General features: G+C 60.2%; 1 protein-coding gene across 6 annotated transcripts in view; it reads left to right on the forward strand.

Moving 5' to 3' along the window:
- Positions 1-22337, forward strand: part of DSCAML1 (DS cell adhesion molecule like 1) — a 271439-nt gene that overhangs the window by 207462 nt on the left and 41640 nt on the right. For all 6 annotated transcript variants that reach the window (XM_084895542.1, XM_084895540.1, XM_084895544.1 and 3 more), the window contains exons 12-14: positions 12326-12525; positions 12920-13016; positions 14420-14548. In XM_084895542.1, the coding sequence (XP_084751668.1) occupies positions 12326-12525; positions 12920-13016; positions 14420-14548 (426 nt within the window). The remainder of the gene's footprint in view (positions 1-12325; positions 12526-12919; positions 13017-14419; positions 14549-22337) is intronic.

Here is a 22337-nt window from a genome sequence, read left to right on the forward strand (position 1 = left end):
ACCCCCATCCCCCACCCAAAACCTCGGGGTGAACAGGGTGGGAACTGAGGGTAGAAACGGGAAGGTGCTCTGGAAAAGCTAGAAGCATTAAAGCGCATTGCAACTTGGTGCTGCGTCAATGGCTTCTAGGCCCCAGGCACAGAGCCATCTTGCTGGCCTTGGCACCCCAGAACATGCCTGTACCTGTTATCACAGACACACATTCCTCCTCTACCTCGTCACACGTCCGTGAGTCTGCATAATGGGCCCCAGGAATCCTGTCATTAGATCAGGAATTGTGCCGTAAGGATCCAGTTCTGCCATAGCATCCCGGGAATCCTGCCGTAAGGACCGGGAATCCTGCCATAGGACAGTGCCCATTGGCTGTAGGTCAGGGTATGGACTCAGGTCAGGGAGGACTGTGGGATAGGCTGACTGACCTCGTTTGAATCTGGGCTCCTGTGGCCTTGATGCGTTTGCCAGACTCTCTGTACTTCGTCTTCCTGACACACAGAAGGAATCCTAAGGGCACCTTCTCTGGCATGCTCTTTGTCAAGGCTGAAGGCCAATGGCATGTGTAAAGCAACCAGGTGGTACCTGGCACCCAGGATGTAGCCACCAGTTCTGTTATTCTTACTGCGCACCCCAGGGTAGGTGTGGGAAAGGCTGCTGGGAGCAGGGCCTGGTGTAGATGTGTCTGTCACCTCTCCCAGGGCGCCCGCCTGCCCAAACCCGCTCTCAGCTCAGCAGATGGGGATGCTGGCGATCGGTGCTAGGATCTGGGGGCTGGGGGCTGGATGGCAGGAGCCACTCCCCTCACAACATCAAGAAGCCCTTAATAAAACCAGGCAATCATCGTCCCCCTGGGCCAGGGAGAGTGTGGCTAATTCTGCTGTGTGAGGACTCAGAGTAACAGAGGCTTCTGGAACCTTCCTTGGTATGAGATCCTTATCTCCCCACTGTCAGCAGATGAGCCCAAATGCTCAGACTTTTGGGGAGGGAAGGGTCTTTGCTGTGTTTCTCCAATTTGGGGGTTTCCACTGGCCTGGTACGGCATGCTCTGGCCGTGGTTTCTCTGCGGAGGTGAGGGGACGAGGGGCCCGGGGGACAGGTGGTCTGGGGGCCTGGGGGCGGGCTGTGCATGAGGATACCCAGTCCCCAGCAGCTGTCCCCAATGGCATGGCCCTCAGGGCCCGAATTGTTCTGTTCTGTTCTGTCCTCACTTTCCCAACCAGGCGGCAGCTGTGAAAGATGCTGAGGTGCTCGGAGAAAACACATTTTGTAAATCAGGGCAGCGTGGCCAATCACACACACGCGCACACGCGCACACACACACACTCACACTCTCACAGAGGTAGTCAGCTCTGGTCCCTCTTCCCCAGGGAATGTCAGACCCTCTAATTATCACTTAGGGGCAAACCTGCACCTCGCTCCCTCTCCTCCTCCCGTCCTCATTTCAGGCCGCCTTTTCCTTTCTTCCTCCCATGGTGACGCACACACCCTTCTGGTGTCCGCTCCAGGCCCAAGCCCCTCCAGCCCGCTTTCCACTCCCTCCCCTCCCTCACACTGCACAGAGGCGCTGGTCCCCCTGCGCCCAGCTCCCCACCCCCCTCTCAGGACCCTCCGGGTCTCCATGTCCTCAGCACATCGGGAGCTCCGAACCCTCACCAGACTGCGCCCACGGGCGCCTTCCCTCACACCTTTGCTCTGTCACCAACACCTCTCCCACTCCAGCCCCCCTCTTCGCTGTGATGCCCAGCCATGCTGGGGGCTCTGGGCCACCCGAAGCCAGCAGGAGGGGAGGAGGGAGGCCATGTGCTGGCTGGGCCGGGCCAGGCCTCTACCGGGGTTGGGGCCTGGCTGCCTTCTCTGGCACCTGAATGAGGCCACCCTGCGCCTGCTGCCTGTGGTGCTCCTGTGACAATGTGGCAGTGCTGGCGGGATGGGCATGCGGGCTCCTGGCCTCCGGGGACTGCCATGCTGCCTGCCACAGCACTCGCACAGGCCCCCTGCTCTAGGGACTTCACCCGCAGCCCCTCCCCCTGCACATCCTCCTGGCCTGTAGAGCCTCGTCCCTTTCCCCCCACCTCTGACTTCAGTTGAAAGGGCAGAGGGCGATGGGGAGGGATCTTCAGGACCCCGCATGTGAGTCACCAATGGGGGTGCCAGGGGAAGCCATTCCTAGACACCCCCCAGTCCATCCCCAACCACCCACCACCCCTCCCCTCGTCCACATGCAGGGCCGAGCACAGGGAGGCCCTGCCATTGCATGGCGGCCTCAATGTTCCCCCCACACTCAGGAAAGCTTTGTCCGGTAGTTCCCTGGTCAGACGGCACCTTGAATGGACCTCAGCCCTCACTCTGGCCCCGTGAAAATAAGAAAGAAAGTACTACTTCAAAGAGCCATGCATTGTCAAAGGCACCTACTGTCAATCTGAGTTTCTGTGAATGGCCTCTGGGGGGGCACGTTCATGCAGTGACCCCAGGGTTTCCAACCGTTACTAACAGGATCCCACACGCTCACTAGGCAGACCTATAGGATCCCTGGCTCCAGAGCATGGACTTTAGAACCAGGGGGACCTGGGTTCAAATCCAAGCCCTGCCGTGGGCAGCCGCAGGTCCTGAACCTCGGTCTCTGTAAGCCCCAGGTTCCGCCTGACAGTCTCTCATCCTGGGTAAGGGCTAAGGGGCGTTAACAGCAGCCAAATCTGTATCAACACGCAGCACCGCCAGTTCCGGGGGCTGCAGATCTAGCGGTGAGGAAAGTGAAGCTGCTGTTCTCAGGGGATTTAGAATCCTGAAGAGGAGAGACACACTCCCAAACAACTCCGATGCACAGGCGGTGAGGGCCTTCAAACCCTGAGCACTAAACCCCGAGCATGGTGAACAGAGAGAATCGGATGGCATAAGCAATGGGGGCCAGTGAGGGAACGTCAGGAGAAGCTCCACACATGAAGCAGCCCCTAGTAGGACTTGAAGGATGAGATGGATTCGGACAAGAACCAACAGGGGCAAAGGTCACCCGTTCCAGGATGAGGAAGAAGCATGGCGAGGGCACAGAGCAGGGAAAGGCGTGAATGGCGTGTGGGGAGGAGACGGGAGGGTGACCGCAGGCACTCACGGCCTTGGGAGCCAAGCATTGTCTTTCCGGGATCCATGACTCTGAGCTGCAGGGGCCCGGGGTCCAGTGGGAGTGGGTTCGGAGCTGGTTCTCAGAGAAGGGCCATGTGGAACCTGTGAGTGTGTGTGTGAGTGTGTACATGAGTGTGTGTATGTGTGTGTGTGAGTGTGTCTGTGAGTGTGTGAGTGTGTGTGTGTACATGAGTGTATGCATGAGTGTGTGTGAATGTGTGTGTGTGTGTGTGTGTGTGTCTGTGTGTGAGCATGTGTGTGTATGAGTGTATGTATGTATGAGTGTGTGTGTGTGTGTGTGTCTGTGTGTGAGCATGTGTGTGTATGAGTGTATGTATGTATGAGTGTGTGTGTGTGTGTGTGTGTGTGTGTGTGTGTGTGTGTGATTGCCCACAAGCATGATGCTGCCCTGATTTACAAAATGTGTTTTCTCCGAGCACCTCAGCATCTTTCACAGCTGCCGCCTGGTTGGGAAAGTGAGGACAGAACAGAACAATTCGGGCCCTGAGGGCCATGCTGCTGGGGACAGCTGCTGGGGACTGGGTGTCCTCACGCACAGCCTGGGCCCCTGAACCTCCTGTGCCAGGGCCCACATTGCTGAGGTGGTGCTGGGGTGGCCAAGGGCTTCCAAAGTCATTCCCATCGGGGCCTCTTATGTCTCCAGAGCTGCGAGACCTGGCAAAATGGAGATTCTGCAGGAAACGCCTCCCATTGGTGAGCTCAGGTCCTGCTGCCGCTGTCATGTTGTTCAGTGGTGACTGAGCGCCGGCTGAGCGCCTGCCCTGGCGGGGGGAGGGGGGGGGCTGCACACTCGTGCACCTCGCCTTCAGCCAGCTTGTCCGGGGGCTGAGAGTGGAGGGGTGAGCTCCTCACAGAGCAGAGAGAGCAGAGCCATATGACCCCCCTCCTTAGGCAGCTCCACGGAGGAGGCCTGTGGCCTGCCCTCAGCGCACTCTGCACAGACAACCTGACACACACTGGAGCCTGGTGCTGCTGTCCTCAGGTCACTGCAGCAAGGAGCCGCCCCCAGGAGACTTAGAGGCCAGAGCCCGTGCTCTCCCGGCTCCGGGCGGCTAGCAGTCCCCGGTGTCAGCAGGGCAAGCTCGGCAGCTCCGGGGCAATCCGGGCCACTGAGCTCCCAGTGACTCTTGGTGTCTCCACCGCACGCAGCCTTCTCGCTATGCCTTCATACCATCCTCCCTCTGCGGGGTCTCCCCTCTCCTTGTAAGGACACTGGTCATATTGGACCAAGGGCCCACCCTGCGCACCAGTAAGACACCTAATCACACCCACAGAGACTCCGTCACAGCCATGAGCCCGGGAGCAGCAGCCAGCTTCTGCGCAGTCCCCACGCCGGTGTTCTACGCCCACACGCTATGCTTCCCAGAACTCAGACACCGAGGCGCTCTCCTTCCCAGCACCTCTCAGCTGCTCTTGTCTGAATCCAACCAGCCTCCTCCCTGACACCCCCTCCTGGTCAGGAGCCCAGGACCCAGCCCCTCCTCGCGAGTCAGCACAGGCTGGGGGCGGGGCCTGGCCAGCTGCCATCTGGAACCCAGCGCGCCCATCCTTCGTGCCCTGTTGTCCGCGGATGCTCTCCAGCCACAGGGGCGGAGCTGGGGGTTTGCAGTGGGGACCTACGGCCGGCAAAGTCTGAAATATTGACGAGCTAGACCTCGGCAGAAAGTTCGCCAAGTTCTAGTGCCTTCCAGTGACTACAGGAGACGCTCGCCTCCTGCTGTTCTGAACGGGTTCTGGGCGGTCGGCGGAGAGCTGCGGTCCTCACCTCTGGAACCGGAGTGAAAGCTCGCCCCCCGCACGGACGGTGTGCTCAGTGCGCTCAGTCCTCAGAGCACCAGCCGGGCTGCACACACCACATCCCTGACGGGAGGCATTCTGTTCTCACTGTCATTTCTACCCGGAGTGTGCAGACCACGGCGGGAGAGCCAGGTCCAAGGCAGGAGAGCCAGACCACGGCCGGAGAGCCAGGTCCTGTCTTCCTTAAACCCCCCTCCTGCTCGGCTACTCCTCGGTGAGCAGCCAAGTGAGGAACTGAGGATACCCTCATAGGAGGAGAAAGCAGGCCCGGTGAGATCGGTGCGCAGCACACGCAGCCCTGTCCCCCGGTCCCGCCCGGCCCAGCACCGCTCACACACGCTGCGTGCCGGTGCTGCCATCCACGTGCACGGGTGGTGGCCAGCCAGGTCCCACGAGCCCTCAGCCCCCCCACCTCCCCGCCAGCTCAGAGCCCAGGCTGACGGCTGCCACGCAATTTGAATTAATCTCCTGCTTCAGGTGGAGCTTGGCTAATCGGGGGAGACAAGGAGCCGAAGTGGGTGCAATCAAATTAACAACGCCGTGGCCCTGGCTCTTTAAGAAGAGAAAGACACACACCAGACGGCACCTCACCCCAGTCCTTCCCTGGAAGCCTAGGGCTGCTGCCAGGCCTGAGCGCAAAGAGATGTTCCCACCCCCCAGGTCCACCACCCCGCACCCCAGCCAGGCTCCTGGTGGCAGCTCGGCCCACCCGCCAAGCAGGGCTCCAGCTCCTGTCGGGCCTCGTTAACAGGGGCAGAGACGCCAGCTTTGGAGGGAGGGAGCTGGCTGAGCTGGGTGGCGGTAAGGAGGCCGCCATCTCCAATGGGCAGACTGGGCACGTGTGATCCTGTCAGAGAGGAAAGGAGCTGAGGCCCCGAGCTGGGTGACAGGGCTCTCAGGAAGGGCCTGTCCCAGAGGCAAGAGAAGGGCAGTGGGACAGCTGTCCGCCCGCCACAGAAAACATCATTTCTAGGCAGAAGCCCGTGGGCCTGGGGACCCCAGCCGCCTCCCGCAGGGCCACCTGCAGAGAATGTGGCCGCACCGCGCCCTGCCCTTCTCCCAGGCCCCCTGCTTAGAGACGGCTCCCCTGCCGAGAGGAAGGACCAGGGCCCTGCCGTCCCGCCCGGACCACAGGGAAATCACCCGGGTTAGGTGCCCTTACGGAGTGACGGTGCCCAGGCCCCGTCCTAGGCCAATCAACTCTGAGCCTCTGGGGCGGGGTCTGTGCCGTGAGGCTTTTTTAATTTCCCGGGTCATGGGACCCTCCACCCCTCACCGTAAAGAGCAGAGTCCATCATCCCTCAGTCTCCCTGTTTCCAGGCCAATCTCTTCCCCCAGTTTGGCTGCGTTTCTCTTTAGGAAATCGGGCCTCTCGGGACTCCCCTTCCTGGCCTGTTCCTCTCCCTCTGCCGTCTCTGCCCGGCACCACCTGGGGGGGAGGGGGGGGCCTACAGACCCGGGCTGAGTGGTGGCTCTGCTACTCACTGGCTGTGTGAACTTAAGCAATTGCCTTCTCCAAGCCTCGGTTTCCCCATTTGTGAAGTGGGGATAGTGATGTAGGACTGAGTGAGTTCATGCACGTGAGAGAGCGCTCATGGGGTCTCAATGACCTCAGGTGACGATGGGCCCAGCTGCTCCCTCCTGGCTGGAGATGGCTCTCCCTGTGGGCGCAGCACCCACCCCTCCCACCCGCCTGGCATTCTCATCCTGCCCCCTCAGTCCTCCTTCCCTCCCCTCACACTGTGCTTGCTCTCCCTGGGGCTCACAATGGAATCTGCCCTTCCTGGTGATGAGGGGGTTGTCAGGAAACCTGAGCTCCATCCCCAGGTGGGGAGAGGGAGGGAGATAAAGGGGACTGACTCGCCACCCCGCCCCTGCTCTGCCCCAGCCTCCTCCAGGTGTCAGCCTCCTTCCCACTCCCACCGGGATCCCCCATGGTGTCATTCCCACGCGGCTCCCCACTCCCGGGACCAAGCCCAGGACGGGAGGGACATCCGCCAGGCACAAGAGGCTAGACTCCACCAGGAAAGGGGACTCAGAGCCCCGCCCTCTTGTGCCCACAGCTGTGTGACCGAGCTGCTTCCCCAGCACACAGTAGGGCTGACAGCCCCCGGCCACTTAAGCAGATGCTCCTCACGGAGTAAGTCTAGTGCCCTGTAAACCCAAGGAGCAGCCCCTCCTCCGGAGTCCCACCAGCTTCTGAGGGGGGGCCCCAGAGAAGGGGGAATGGGGGAGCAAGGGCGCACCAAGCAGGGCCCCGTTTGTACGCCATGGCGGGTGGAGCTCCGGGGCGCCATCTGTAAACCTGGGGGCGAGCAAGGAAGCAGAGTGTCTCTGGTGTTCAAAATCCTGTCAGCCCCTGACGTAACTGGCCTCTGGTCTGGGCAGGACCTTGGGGTCACGGGCCGGTCTGTGGGGGATTTCACACCCGAGACCAGTTCCGTCGGATCCTGCCTTCCTTCCACAGATGCGTGCTCAGTCCCTCACAGAGGCTCCTGTCCGGGTCTCACGGCCTCTCGGAGGCCGGGCCCTGCAGCAGGACATGCCGGGGCGGAGAGGCTGGGTCCGCAGGAGAGGCAACAGCTGAGCGGGCTCAGAGGAGGCCCTGGGGCCGTGGGAAGCCCCTCCCGCCTCGCCCAGAGCTCGCCCCTCCTTGGCCGCTCAGTGCTGAGTGCAGTACCGGCGCCGGGAGCCGGGCTATAAACTCACACAGTCCTCCCACAGACCGCCCACCTGCAGGGCCATCCTGAAAGGAGCCGTGCATCCCGGGCAGCTGGCTCCTCAGTGTGTATCTGTCCCTGCCGCCCTTCAGCCCCGCACTCCCTGTTCCCAAGGCCCCAGAGGAGCTCCGGCACCCCACTTTGTACAAAACTAGTTTCCCCGCTGACCGTTGACTCACTGCAAGAAAGCGGAGACCCGCATCTCACCAAGTCTCTGTCCTGTGGGGCGATGGGCTGCTGTGGCTGTGCCAGCCTTGGTCATGCAGGACCCCTTCTGACTGGCCCTGAATCTGCTCCCTACCACCCCCTGGGCGGGGCTGCTGAACTGCCACCACAGGAGCGAGGGCTTTTTGTGGACAGCAAACTCCATTTCCCGGAGCCAGAGACCGCATGCGGTGGCAGACAGACAGATGGCGAGGAGCGGCCGTCCTGCAGCCGCAGCAGGGCGGGTGGAACAAGGAGGGATTGCCTCCTGGAACCCTCGGTGCCCTCATTTGAACAAGTGGTGGAACAATGGGGACAACAAGACTGACCTCCTGGGTGTTGGGGGCATCACTGAGCAATGACCAAGAGGCCAAGGCGTCCGGCTGGTCACCTGCCCCGTCATAGGCGTGGACCATGGGACTAAGTCAGGAAAGACATCAGACCCGGGCTTGGGGCGAGGGACACCAGAAGGACCACCTCGCAGGACTGGGTCCGGTGGATGCTAGAATACTGCCAGCACACAGCTCCTGGGAAGATCCCGGTCAAAGGGCACTGTGTGTGTGTGTGTGTGTGTGTGTTCGTGTATATATTCATGTGCTTCTGTAGCTGACTGCATGTGTCTCCAGGGAATCCTTGGGGTCTGCCCTGGGGCACAGCCAGGTCTGGTGCAGAGACCTTGCGGAAGAAGGCGGGGCGGGGGCCTGGGGAGGGGAAGAGATCAGATGCAGGGGCAGCCTCTTACGCGGCCTCGGTAAGGCCACCTGTACCAGTGTGTGGGCACAGGAGCTCTGCGCTTCCCGCTCCCTGCACGTTCCAGCTTCAGCCACCCTCCTGGTGGCAGGGTATGGAATCTGCCCGTCTCCCAGTCACTCAGCTGCCTGACACCCACTGAGGGCCCAGCCCAGCCCAGCCCACACGCAGGAGTAACGGGGTGGGGGAGGGGGAGTCACAGACGTGAGTCCTGGGGACAGGGCGGTCGCACCTTCCTCCACAGGTGGCTGCTGCGTGGGCAGTGCCGCCTCTCCCCTCGCCCTTTGGGGCGCACTGCTGTTCCCCACACCGTGACCACCGCCGCAGCTGCTTCACCTGTGAAAGAAGGTTCGTGTGGGTGATGCAAACGTGGGGCCATTGCAGGGAAACCAGACGCGAGCTGTGCATGTCATTCAAACCCTCGAAAGGCAAAAAAAATGGGCGGTGCCTTTAGGGGTACGTTTCCTGTAACTCGGTGTATCTGGAATATAGATAGGAATCGATAGGAAACATGTTAAGGAGATCCGCACTCCTTTTCCTCCGGTGCTTTCAAGGCTTGTGTGGCTTTCTGCTCGCAGCGCGGCTCCGCTGGCCAGCCACGTTCCCGGTGCCCAGTGACCACACGTGGCCGCGTCCTCAGCTCCAGGGCTCTGGGTGCGGGAGAGTCCGGCAGACAGGGCACTGGGTGTGGGAGAGCCCGGCAGACAGGGCACTGGGTGCGGGAGAGCCCAGCAGACAGGGCACCGGGTCCGGGGAGAGCCCGGCAGACAGGGCGCCGGGTCCGGGAGAGCCCGGCAGGCAGGGCGCCGGGTCCGGGAGAGCCTGGCAGACAGGACGCTGGGTCCCGGGAGAGCCCGGCAGACAGGGCGCCGGGTCCGGGGAGAGCCCGGCAGGCAGGGTCTCGCCTGTACGCGTGTTTTCCTGACACATACCCGGGAACAGGAGTGGAATGTGGGGCTCTGGGTGGGGAGCAGTGTCCCCAGATCTGCCACGTGGCAGGTACTTGACGTGTATGCACCCCGTTTACCCAGTAACAGCTCTTCAGGGCAGACAGCGTGTCTCCATGTCACAGGCGGTGAGCCCGAGGCTGGGGCAGGCAGGTACACAGCGCCGAAGGCCACCAGCCGGTAGAGACCTGAACAGACACAAGCCTCTGGCCCCGAGCCCCTCGAGCTGGGCAGCGGGGGGACCCCAGGAGCCGTCTCCTCTCCCTCCTGGACGGGCCTCCTGGGCGGCCTATGCTGGGGCAGCGAGGAGCATCGGGCTGTGCTGCCTGCGCTCCTGGCCACAGCCAGCGGGCGGGAGGGTGAGGGCACCCACCGCAGGCCCGGGTGCGGTCCCTCGGGCTGGCGGGCCCGTGGGCTCTGGGCCTGTCCAGGGCCTTGGGACCCGGACGTCTCTGCTCCCCATGCTGGCTCTTGGACAAACCTGGCCGGAAGCTAAGCTCCCGCCGTGGGACTGACATACAAGGACGTGCAGGCTGTCGCTGCTCAGAGGCACGTCGCTTAAGGGGTACGTGGAGTCGGAAACCCACTCCCCACTCCACTGGCCAAGCCTCAGGCCTCATCCAGCCTGCGGGTGTCCCTATCACTCACACCAGCCACACAGGCTGCAGCAGCGCCCCCTGCCGAGCAGAACAGCCATGCTGTGAGTTTCAGCTCCTGTCCAAAGCCTGGAAGGCCTCCTTCCACAAAGACTGCCCCTCCCTCCCATGGGCTCGGACCCATGCTGAGGCTTGTCCCTGCTCCCACGTCTTCCCCCCTCCGTCTCTCTCCCTCTCTCTCCTTTTCTCTCTCTCCCTCTCTCTCTCCTTCTCTCTCTCTCTCTCTCTCTCTCTCTCTCTCTCTCTCTCTCACACACACACACACACACACACACACCCTCTGCATAAACACCCCAGCTCCTCGGGGGCTTTGCCTCTCGGGGTCAGGCGCCCTCTCCCAGGAGGACCTCTGTGCTCTGCCTGCCCAGGGGAGGCCCCGCCTCAGACCCTCTCGGTGGGAAGAGCAGAAAGAGCCGCCGCCTCTCCCCCACCAGCCCCCACGTTTCATCCTCCAGGAAAAACGAGGCATCTGCAATGCAAATCCCGTGTTGATGTAGCTCACTCTGTATTCCGCCCAGGTTTATCCGAGTGAATTATGCAAATCTTTGATGAAAAAATATTCCTGCGCACATGCTTGAGAGTGTAAAACCTTAGTCAATAATTCATACCCGGATGTCTGTGACTGCGGGCTTTTTCTTCATTATAACTCGCACCTCGTTATTTGTCTTTCGCGTTTTATTGTCTGTCCTGGTGTAACGCCGTGCATTATAAAGGGATCAGCTTCATCATTGGATGAGCCGGGCTGAGACGCTGGTGAGGGCCAGGCCCTTTACACCCAGGCCCACAGGACAGAGGACAGGGAGAGGCGGTGGTGGCCACCCGGTGTGAGTTCAGGGACAGCAGGAGCCCAGTCTCCCCACACCAGCCTCGCCCACCGCCTGGCACCCCGGCCACACCACCAGGGCTCAGGGCTTCCCTGCTCCAAAGGCTTGGCGCTCAGGAGATGAGCCGGCCAGTTTGCTGGGGCCGTTTCTGAGTGGGTCTCTGACACTGGAGGAGGAAGGATGGGAGGACACTGGGAGGCACAGAAGGGCCAGCCCCGGAGGGCCAGGGACTCGTGTCCCGAGGGAGCCGCTGTAGAGACAGCGCCGGGCTGGATGAGCCGGTGCTCTCTGCAGACATGGGGTGGGGAGTGTCTGACTCTTTTTTATATTTTTTTCAATGATTTTAGAGAGTCAGGGAGGAGGAGAGAGAGACAGAAACATCAGTGATGAGAGAATTATGGAGCAGCTGCCTCCTGCCCGCCCCACACTGGGGATGGAGCCCGCAACCCGGGCATGTGCCCTGACCAGGAATCGAACCGTGACCTCCTGGTTCATAGGTCGAGGCTCTGCCACTGAGCCACACCGACCGGTGGGAGTGTCTGACTGGCCATCACTCACAGCCCTCCCAGGCGGTGACCTTCAGCATGACTGGCGGGCCCTCCCGCAGGTCCGCGGGGCCGGTGCTCTGAGAGCCCATCTGCCGGGAAGGTGGTGAGGACGTGGGGGCCAGGCCTGCGGACACATCGGGGCCTGAGCTCCGGAGGCTGCATCCTGCGCCTCGGGCGTCGCTCCAGCAGGTGCCATGCCCCGGCGCCATTCCCCCAAGTCCCGCCTGTCAGCTGTGCCTGTTCCAGGGGGTTCGCACCCTCCTCCCAGGGGGTGCTCCCGCTGCCATCTGCTCTCACGCGGCCCTGAGACCCCAGGCCAGCGTGTGCATTCCCTGTGCAGACACCTCAAATGCCATTACCATCACGTCACAGGACCGCTAGCGGAACCCACGCCAGACCCACCTGATAGGCAGTAATAAACACACATGTGAGTTTGCGCTAGCCTATTTCAAAACTGCTGCTGAGGGCTTAATATTTCACAGCCACACTTCAGGATCTCTGGTCTCCTCAGTAATTGTAGGTGTGGCGTGCATTTTAAAACGTTCTGAACCGGGGCCCACGGAATGGAAGAACCCTGGTGAAGAGAGGCGGGGGAGGAGGGGGACAGGCCGATGGGGCTCCCATAGCCCCCTCGGCCGTGATCAGGCCTCTGCCTGGGGCAGGGGGGCTCCGTGGGGAGGCGCAGTGGGGAGGGACTTGCCAGTGCCCGGCCTCACCGGGCCTCCCTCCCGCGCCCTCTCCTCCCAGTCCCGGCCATGATCACCTCCCACCCCAACACCACCATCGCCATCAAGGGCCACGCCAAGGAGCTGAACTGCACGGCGCGGGGCGAGCGGCCCATCATCATCCGCTGGGAGAAGGGGGACACGGTCATCGACCCCGACCGGGTGATGCGCTACGCCATCGCCACCAAGGACAGCGGCGACGAGGTGGTCTCCACGCTGAAGGTGAGCACCAGCCGGCTCCGGGCCCCCCTCAGGAAGTGGGGGTCCCCCGGCTGTGACCTCTGTATCCAATGGAGGCAATAGAAAGTTTGGGGAGTCTCTCCTCTAACTATTCCCCTCTCTATCGGGGAACCTCGCCTTAGAGCCTCACTATCTCCCTCCTCAGTCCCAGGCAGGGACTGTGTGCAACCTCAGCCCTGCCCCTCTCCAGGCCCTGCCTCCCCCCTCCCTCCACGCTGTCCTTGGGACTGTCTGGGGATAGGAGCCTTGGCAAAGCCCCAGAAGAAGAGGCATGCTGACCCCCCTGCAGTGAGCCCTGCAGCGGAGCAGCTCTAAGCCAGGCCATTCCCTCCCCTCCCCTCCTCCTGCCTCTGCTGCCCCCTCCCCCCAACCCCAGCTCAAGCCCGCGGACCGTGGGGACTCGGTGTTCTTCAGCTGCCACGCCATCAACTCGTACGGGGAGGACCGGGGCCTGATCCAGCTCACCGTGCAAGGTAACCCCTCCCCACATCCCCTCCCTGCCCTTCCCAGGAACCAGTGCCTGTGCTGACTCCACTTCAAGAGCAGGGGCAGTGCCCACCCACAGGGCGATGGAGCAGGGGCAGTGCCCACCCCCAGGGCGATGGAGCAGGGCAGTGCCCACCCCCAGGACGATGGAGCAGGGGCAGTGCCCACCCCCAGGACGATGGAGCAGGGCAGTGCCCACCCCCAGGGCGGTGGAGCAGGGCAGTGCCCACCCACAGGGCGATGGAGCAGGGGCAGAGCCCACCCCCAGGACGATGGAGCAGGGACAATGCCCACCCCCAGGGCGATGGAGCAGGGGCAATGCCACCCCCTCAGGGTGATGGAGAAGGGCAATGCCCACCCACAGGATGATGGAGCAGGGGCAATGCCCACCCACAGGGTGATGGAGCAGGGGCAGTGCCCACCCACAGGGCGATGCCCACCCACAGGGCGATGGAGGAGGGGCAATGCCACCCCACAGGGTGATGGAGCAGGGGCAGTGCCACCCCACAGGGTGATGGAGCAGGGGCAATGCCACCCCACAGGGTGATGGAGCAGGGGCAGTGCCACCCCCACAGGATGATGGAGCAGGGGCAGTGCCCACCCCCAGGGCGGTGGAGCAGGGGCAATGCCACCCCCACAGGGTGATGGAGAAGGGCAATGCCCACCCACAGGATGATGGAGCAGGGACAATGCCCACCCACAGGGTGATGGAGCAGGGGCAGTGCCCACCCCCAGGGCGATGGAGCAGGGGCAGTGCCCGCCCCCAGGGCGATGGAGCAGGGGCAATGCCCGCCCCCAGGGCGGTGGAGCAGGGGCAGTGCCCACCCCCAGGGCGATGGAGCAGGGGCAGTGCCCACCCCAGGGCGATGGAGCAGGACAGTGCCCACCCCCAGGATGATGGAGCAGGGACAGTGCCCGCTCCCAGGACGATGGAGCAGGGACAGTGCCCACCCCCAGGGCGATGAAGAGTGACAGGAAATGGCCCTGAGGAGGCCTCCCTCCTCCCTCCTGCCCCGTGGGCTAAGGGCTCCCAGTGCACTTCCAGCACGAGGTCTGCAGAAGGGCGGCGCAGGGGGCCTGCGGGAAGGGAGTCAGCTGGAAACGGCTGGGAATTCTGCATGGGGGACACACAGGCCATCAGCTCTGAGGAGTCCCTACAAAGGGGCTGCCCCTCCCAGGACAGGAAGTGGGGATCCCCTGCTGAACCGTGAGCCAGGCCTCTCCCTGGCTCCCCTGGCCCGCACTCCAGGGTCCCGGGGCCCTCGGGTAGACCACAGGTGACACTAACCCCCGGGTCAGCAGAGCCGGGCATCCCTGGGCTGGACAGGAGGCCCAGCTCTCTGCTGCCATCCTCACTCTGCCCCCCCACCCCCCCCCCCGCCACGCCCAGAGCCGCCCGACCCCCCAGAGCTGGAGATCCGGGAGGTGAAGGCCCGGAGCATGAACCTGCGCTGGACCCAGCGGTTCGATGGAAACAGCATCATCACAGGCTTCGACATCGAGTACAAGAACAAGTCAGGTACACGGTGCTGAGCTGCCAGGGCCCTGCTGCTGCTGGCCCGGCCGCCGGGACAGCGCCTGCCCAGTGCACAGCCCCTGTGGCCTCCAGGGGAGGGAGACCGGTGGGACTGGGAACCCAGGGAGCAGACGGAGGGCCACAGCCGATGGGGAGGGGTCCCAGCTCCCCCTTCCCAGTGCTGCCCCCGGAAGCCCAGGGTGGTCCGATTTAAAGCAACTCAAAGGCCCTGGCGGGGCTGTGGGTCAGCGCCACAGCGGCTGACTGGTCATCTGGGCTGGGGGCTGTCTGTGGGTCAGAGACACGCGGCTGGCGGGTCACCTCCATCTGGTTTGGGACGATGCGGTGACTGGGAGGGAGTCGGACGGCTGTTCCTTGCTGAGAATGGGTCGGGTCGTTGGTGGGCCCTCCAAGGGCCCTCCCCTAAGGCGCAGCCAGCTCCTGCGAGGCTGCCCACCACTCTGACCCTGTGGGCAGATGGGCGGAGCGGACAGTGGCCCTGGGTCTCTGGGGAACAGGCAGGGGGAGGGGACGCGGGCATGGTTGGGGACAGAGAGCCCCAGAGGGACCAGAGGCCTGGAACGTGAACCATGCCAGAGATGTGGTGCAGGCGTTGATGCTCACATCTGGATGGCTCTCTCAGGGTGGCACGTGATGAAGGGCAACAGAGTGGGGCAGGGGGCGGGGGATGGGGTCGGACCTGCGAGGCCCCTGGGTGGGAGGAAAACAGCTTCTCATTCCGGACCCTCTGTGCCTTTGGGATTTGCTCCGTAGCTGGTACGCTTCTCAAATCATTTAAAAAAACAGCAGCCTGGGCCCTCAACCCTCCCCACTTCCTTCCCTGCCAGGCCGCCTCTTCCTGGGGGTCTTAGTCCAGGTCCAAGATTTCATTTCCCCAAAGCTTTCCGGCCCCTCCTGCCTTCCTTAGCACAGAGCGCACTCCGGGCTGCCCCAGTCCTGGCCCCGCTGTCCTCCCGCCCAGCACAGTGCCCCCGGCAGGTGCTCGGCGTGGCTGTGGGGGAGGGGGAAGGAAAAGGAGGCGCAGCTCTGAGCTGGGGGTTTCACGTGGAGCAGCCCCTCTGCCCAGGGCACTGGGGCCGTGGTTGACGCGGTTTCTACAAAGAGAAGCTTAGGGTCTTGCTGGGGAGAAAGCCAGGTGGCAGCCTGCACCCCGAGTTCGCCTGCATGCAGGAGGGGTGCAGAGAGGCATCTCAGATCTGCAGAGGCCGCCTGGGCTGGGGCTGGAAGATGGAGAGGGAGGCAGGGCCTGCACACCGTGTGGGGAGCGGCCTTCCAGCTGAGGGGTCGAGGGTCGCAGAGCCACTTCCTGGGCAAGAAGGCCCATCGTGCTCCGGCTGAGCCTGTCCTTCGTTGGGGAGGTCAGTGAGAGCCTGGCACCAGCAGGGTTCCAGGGGGTGGGGGGAAGGCTGGAGCAGCAGGTGCCCTGGAAGGGAGGGAGTAGGAGGGGGGCGCAGGCTGCTGCCCTGGGCCGGTGAGGAGCAGCAGGGCCTCCGCAGAGACATGGGGTGGGGGCCACGGTGTCCCCTCCTCCTCAGGACTCTGAGGCCCAGAAGCCAGGCAGGAAGGGACGGCTGTGCCCGAGGTCCACGTCTCGGTGTGGTTCTGCACGCTCACCCAGCCACCCCGTCTGCCCTCACAGCTGGTGGACAGTGGGTGCCAGGGCTGGCGCTCCCTCCCCCACCCCGCTGCTCTGTGTGCCTGCCTCCCTGCCATCTCCCATGCTGCCTGTTCCCCGCCCCGCCACTCTGTAACGCGGGAAACCTTTCCTGGGGCAGCACAAAGCGAGAACACCACTCTGGGCAGCAGCTCAGGAGGGGCGGGAACTCCCTCCAGAGCCTGGGCACAGCCTCCCGCCCTCGCTCCCTGTGGCGTGAGGACTTGCCATGCCCATCCCAGAGCGGGGGCGCCGGGGAGGGGCCGAGTGGAGGGGAGGCCATGAAAGCAACCTCAGACTCTCCCTCCCACGGGGCTTTGCACCTCTGGAGAAATACAGCGCCTACCCAGTCCCCCGGCCTCGGTGGGACTCTCCAGGCCACCCCACACCCGCGGCCTCTGTCCCTTTAGGAGAGGGATGCGGAGAGCCACAGGGGACCCTGGAGTTAGGCCGCAGCCCCGGGAGCTCCTCGGGGGCGGAGAGCTCAGAGCTGCAGGCGCCTCGCACGGCTGTGGGAGCCCTTAGCGAGGCGAACCCTCCCCCTCTGAGTCCCAGGCCTCAGACCACAGCCCTGTGGGCCTGCAGGCTGGGAGGCCTGTGCCTGTCAGTCAGCAGCACACACGGAGTGCCTTCACCTCTCAGAGGTCATGTGACAGCCTTCGGGTAGGAAAGAAAAAGAACTCGCAGACACAGTGCCGCCCTGGGAGCATGCAGTGCAGCTGGCGTGAAGACATACACTGCACACATATGCGCACACATGCTTCCCGAGCACTGCGCCACGCAATCCCGCATCACACATCACAAACTCTCACATGGAACCTGAGAAGGTCTCCTAGGGAACGGATGGGCGACGAGAGTGAGGGAGGGGATGTGTGTGTGTGGTGTGTGTGTGTGTGTGTGTGTACATAGACCTTCCTGCGTGTGAGCAGTGGAACAAGGACCACCATCAGAGCAGGACAGGCTGACCAAGGTCAGAGCTCGGTGACCTTCAGCAGCTACCCAATGTCCGGGTCATCTCTCTGTCCATCAAGCAGACAGCAGCACGCACTCCCGGGGCCGTGAGGATAAGCGGGTGTGGAAGTGCCTGGCACGGAGCCTCCATGGCCCCAGCCTGTGCCTCTCCTCTCCCTTCCTCTGCCCGACCCTTCTTTGCCCCACCTGGGCCTTGGCCAGGTTCTCTGCCTGGCCCTCATGCTAACCCCCCCTCCCCCCGGGAGACTGGAGACTCCCACGCCCGCCCTCCGAGCCGCCCGCACACGCCGTCCTCCGGGCCAGGACAGCTGAGGGAGGGATGCCACACGAGTGCTGGCTGATAAGCAGCAGCGTCCACACACATCTCCCGGCGGCACTGTGCAGGTTAAAGACGCAGGCGCCACATTTGCCCGGTTCCCTACGCAAGCAACCGGCGGGTTCCCCGAGACGGCCCCACGCCCAGCAGGCAGCCCCGTGGCACCGGCCGTTGGCCACACAGCGGGGCCGGCCTGTGTGATGTGTCATCCGTGTGAGCTAGAGTGTGGCTGGGAGAGGGAGGCCTGGGTGGCTGTGGGCAGCTGAGGCCCAGGGACCTCCCCTGGGGGCTGCGGAGAGATGGCCGCGGGCTCAGAACGCGGGCAGGCAGGCGATCAGAGATGCAGAATGGACGTGTTTCCCAAGCGCAGGCCGCTCGATGCTCCAGATGTGGCTTTTGTCAGGACGCTCCTCCACAGCGACTCCTGCCAAACCAGAGGCGCCGTGCCCTCTCAGGCAGCAGCCCACAGAGCAGGCAGCACTGGCACTCCCCAGCCACTGCCTTATTGCTTCAGGAAGAATATTTTGCATCCTAAACCCTTTGATGAAGAGAGGGAAGAGAGCCCTTCATGAAATATGTTAATCGGGGTGAGCCTGGCTCGAATGAAAGGGAATAGTAAAAGAGACGGAATTCACCGAGGCCCACGCAGCGCCCAGAGATAGCGGGAGAGGACGGGGAGGAGAGCAGCCCTGGTTCCAGCTGCTCGGGGTCGGAGAGCTGGCAGTGATCGCGGTTGGAAAATCGGCCCGAGGCCGCCAGAGTTGATTCGATGTATTAGCCTGGAAGGATGTGGAGAGAGAGCTGTTTTGTGCCAACATCAAAGATGATTTGGGAACACAAGGTCAACTCCACTTGCAAAGGACTGGCAACAGCAGAAAAAATGGGGGCCACTCTCTGGACTTATCCCCCCCCCCCCCAACCTCCTATGATTGGCAGTTGAGCCAGGCAAGGGCGGGAAAGGCAGGGTGTTTAGTGTGACTACAAATGCAGAGAAAGCCCAAGCCAAAGTAAAGGCTGAAAGGGGGGCTCTGACCAAAACCAGCAACAGCTTAAGTGCCCGCACCTGCCAGGCTGGCCGGCATGCTAAGTGTTAGGCGTGACTCTTCAGGGAGCTCAGCGTCCCTTGGGCTCACAGTGGACCCTCCAAAGACCGGCCAGGAAAAGGGCTGTGTGCTGGGGGCGTGCAGAGCAGAGCAGAGTGATGAAGATGAAGATGAAGATGAAGATAAAGATGAAGATGAAACGCGGGAGCCGAGCCGGATGTTGCAGGGCCGGGGTCATGTGAAAAATATTGTCTGGCGCTTCCAGGCCAGATGGCGGCATAGGTAAAGGCAGGGATCGGAACGTCCCGCAACCACATCAAAAATGCAACTAAGCTACAGACCCACCATCATTCATAACCACCTGCAATCTAGCTGAACAGAAGTCCTACAACTAAGGATAGGAAGAAGAAGCCACATTGAGATGGGTAGGGGGCTGGTCCCACACCCACAAGTGACGGTTAAAAACAGGAAGAATATCTCAGCTGCAGAGGTCACTCTGAGGACCCAGGGTCCCAGGCCAACACCAGACCCCCAACCCATGGTTCCAGAACTGGGAAGAGAAGTCCCCATAACTTCTGGTTGTAAAAACCAGTGGGAATTGTGGCTGAGTGGAACAGAGGATGCTGATGTCCAGGCAGTTCCTCTTAAAGGGCTCAGGCACAGACTTATTCTGACTGACTCCCTCTGAGCTCCAGCGCTGAAGCAGGACTTTGAAAGGCGCCAGGGACATACAGAAAAGAGCTGAAGTGTCTGGCATCAGGGTGAGAGCTGGAGGGGCAGCTTTCTCCCAGACAAGGGTGCTGGAAGAGGCCAGTGTTCCTTTTCTGAGTCTGCCTCCCACAGAGCCAGCAGATGGTACCATATCTGAGTCACCATCAACCTGGCTAACACTTTCACCTGTCCTGGTGATTCTCGGAGGCCCCACCCACCCAACACACAGGCCCACCCAAGCCCTTCTCAGTGGCTTTTCCATACGAACAGCCTATCTTGGCTCATGCTGCTGTGTTCCTAAATCTCTCAAACACCAGCATATGGCTTCTGTGTGCCCTGTACCTGCCAAGGGACCCAGGCCCCGCACTAGTGGCAGCAGGCCTTGGCTCACAGTTTGGCATCTCCTGGGTACATCAAAGTCCAGCACAAGTAACAGCCATCTGCAGATCTCTCCTGCCAGGTTGCCCCGGACAGGGCACAGACAGTGGCTGACCTTTGTCTGCACCTCCCAAGAGGCTCCAGAGCCAGTGCACCCATCGGACATCTTCAGACCATGCTGAAGCACCTCCAACCGCCTCCCCAAGGGACACTCTTAAGGGGTGGACTCAGGAAGCACCTGAGCCCCAAACTGAAGTGAGTTCTCCTCCCACATGGTTGTCCTCTGCACAGCTGATCCCCCACAGTGGTCACTGCTCATCCTTGCAGCCAATCAGTCTTGGAGTAAATCCCTCCCATTAATGTGCCAACAGCAATCAAGGCTCAACCACATCAGGAGGGTGCACAGAGCCCACAAGGGTGCACCTGAAGCACCCATGTGACCAGGGAGGCTGTGCCACTGGCCACACAGAACACCTACTACACAAGGCCACTCTGCCAAGCCCAGGAGAGACAGCAGCTCTACCTAATACACAGGAACAAACACAGAGAGGCTCAAAATGAGGAGACAAAGACTCGTGTCCCAAATGAAAGAACAGAACAAAACTTCAGAAAAAGAATTGAACAAAATGGAAATTAGCAATCTACCAGATGCAGGGTTCAGAGCACTGGTTATAAGGATGCTCAGTGAACTTAGGGGAAGGGTGGAGGAGCTTAGTGATAACTTTAACAAACAGAAGGAAAGATAAAAATGGAGATAGAAAACATTAAGAAGAACCTGTAAGAAATGAAAAATATACATTAACTAACATGAAGAATATGTTACAGGGAATCAACAGCAGAGTAGATGAAGCAATATGGCAGACAAGGAAGCAGAAAACACCCAATCAGAACAGCAAAAAGAAAAAAAAGTTTTTTTTAATGTTAATAGTGAATGAAAAAAATTAATAGTGTAAGGAGCTCCTGGGACAACATTCACATCATAGGGTGTGTCAGAAGGTGAAAACAAGAAACTGAAAACCTAAAAATAATACTGGAACACCTTACTAACCTTGTGAAGTCCAGGAAGCACATAGATTCTGAAACAAGATGAACCTAAAGAGGCCCACACCAAGACACATCATAATTAAAATGCAAAAGTTTAAAGACAACAAGAGGGTCTTAAAAGCAGCAAGAGAAAACCTGTTACCTACAAGGGAGCACCCACAAGACTGCCAGCTGATTGCTCAACAGAAACATTTCAAACCAGAAGGGATTTGTGTGAAATATCCAAAGTGGTGAAAAGCAAGGACCTACAACCAAGATTATTTAACCCAGCAAGGCTATCACTTAAAATTGAAGGAAAAATAAAGAGCTTCCCAGACAAGAATAGAATCAATAACATTGTAATAACTATATATATGGTGTCAAATGGGTACTAAATTTATCAGGTGATCACTTCATAAGTTATAAATGTCTAATTATGGGGTTGTACACCTGAAACTAATATAATATTGTAGGCCAACTATAATTTTAAAATGAAAAAATACAGTTTTAAAAAGAAATATTGTATTTATCCTAAGGATAAGGAAAATGTATTGAAGAGTTCTATGCAAGAGGGTGGTAGTAGCAGATTTGTTTTTGGAAAACCATTTTCAATGCCAAGATAGAGTGTGTGGCCTGTAAGAGGTGCCAATCATCCTTGTAGAGTGATGATGGCTGCAGTGTGGAGAACAGATGGGGGAGGGGGGCACACAGTGGGTTCTGGGAGGCTAGCTAGTTGAGATGACATTTCCTTGGTCCAAGTGATAGGTGACAGTGGGATAGGGATGGAGATGGAAAGAAGTGGAAAGATCCAAGAGCTACGTGGGACATAAAAGCTATAGGACTTGATAGACAGGGGGAAAAAGAGAAGCATCTAGAATAATACCTAAGACCTAGCTGGTTTGACTCAGTGGACAGAGCATCGGCCTGTGGACTGAAGGGTCCCAGGTTCAATTTTGGTCAGAGTACATGCCCAGGTTGCAGGCATGTGACCCCCAGTAGGGGGCATGCAAGAGGCAGCCAATCAATGATTCTTTCTCATCATTAATGTTTCTTTCTCTTTCTCCCTCTCCCTGCCTCTCTGAAATCAATAAAACTATCTTTAAAAAATTTTTTAAAAAGAATAACACCTAAGTTCCTGGCACAACATGAGTCAGAGAATCCAGGCGGGGGTGGGTTTGCAGGGTGTATAGTCAAGACTTCTGTCTTGGACATGTTGAGTGTGAGCTATAGGGTCTGGAGTCAAAGGGGAGATCTGGGCTGGGTGAAATTGTGAGTTATCGCCGAAACCGGTTTGGCTCAGTGGTAGAGCGTCGGTCTGCGAACTGAGGGGTCCCGGGTTCGATTCCGGTCAAGGGCATATACAATTGTTGCGGGCACATCCCCAACAGGGGGTGTGCGGGAGGCAGCTGGTCGATGTTTCTCTCTCATTGACATTTCTAGCTCTCTATCTCTCTCCCTTCCTCTCTGTAAGAAATCAATAAAATATATTTAAAAAAAAAAAAAAAAGAAAGAAATTGTGAGTTATCTGTGTCTGGGTAAGCATGGGGTCATGGGTAAGTAAAGCATATGGAGTGAGAGAAAGCGGGTACAGGATGGAGCCTGTCAGAACTAACCATTCATTAGTGGGAGTGGAGAGAGATTCACAAAGCAGACAGCAAAGAAATGGCCCAAGAA

This window comes from Pipistrellus hanaki (genome assembly GCF_964339955.1).
Source record: "Pipistrellus hanaki genome assembly, chromosome: 9".
Lineage (NCBI taxonomy): Eukaryota > Metazoa > Chordata > Mammalia > Chiroptera > Vespertilionidae > Pipistrellus > Pipistrellus hanaki.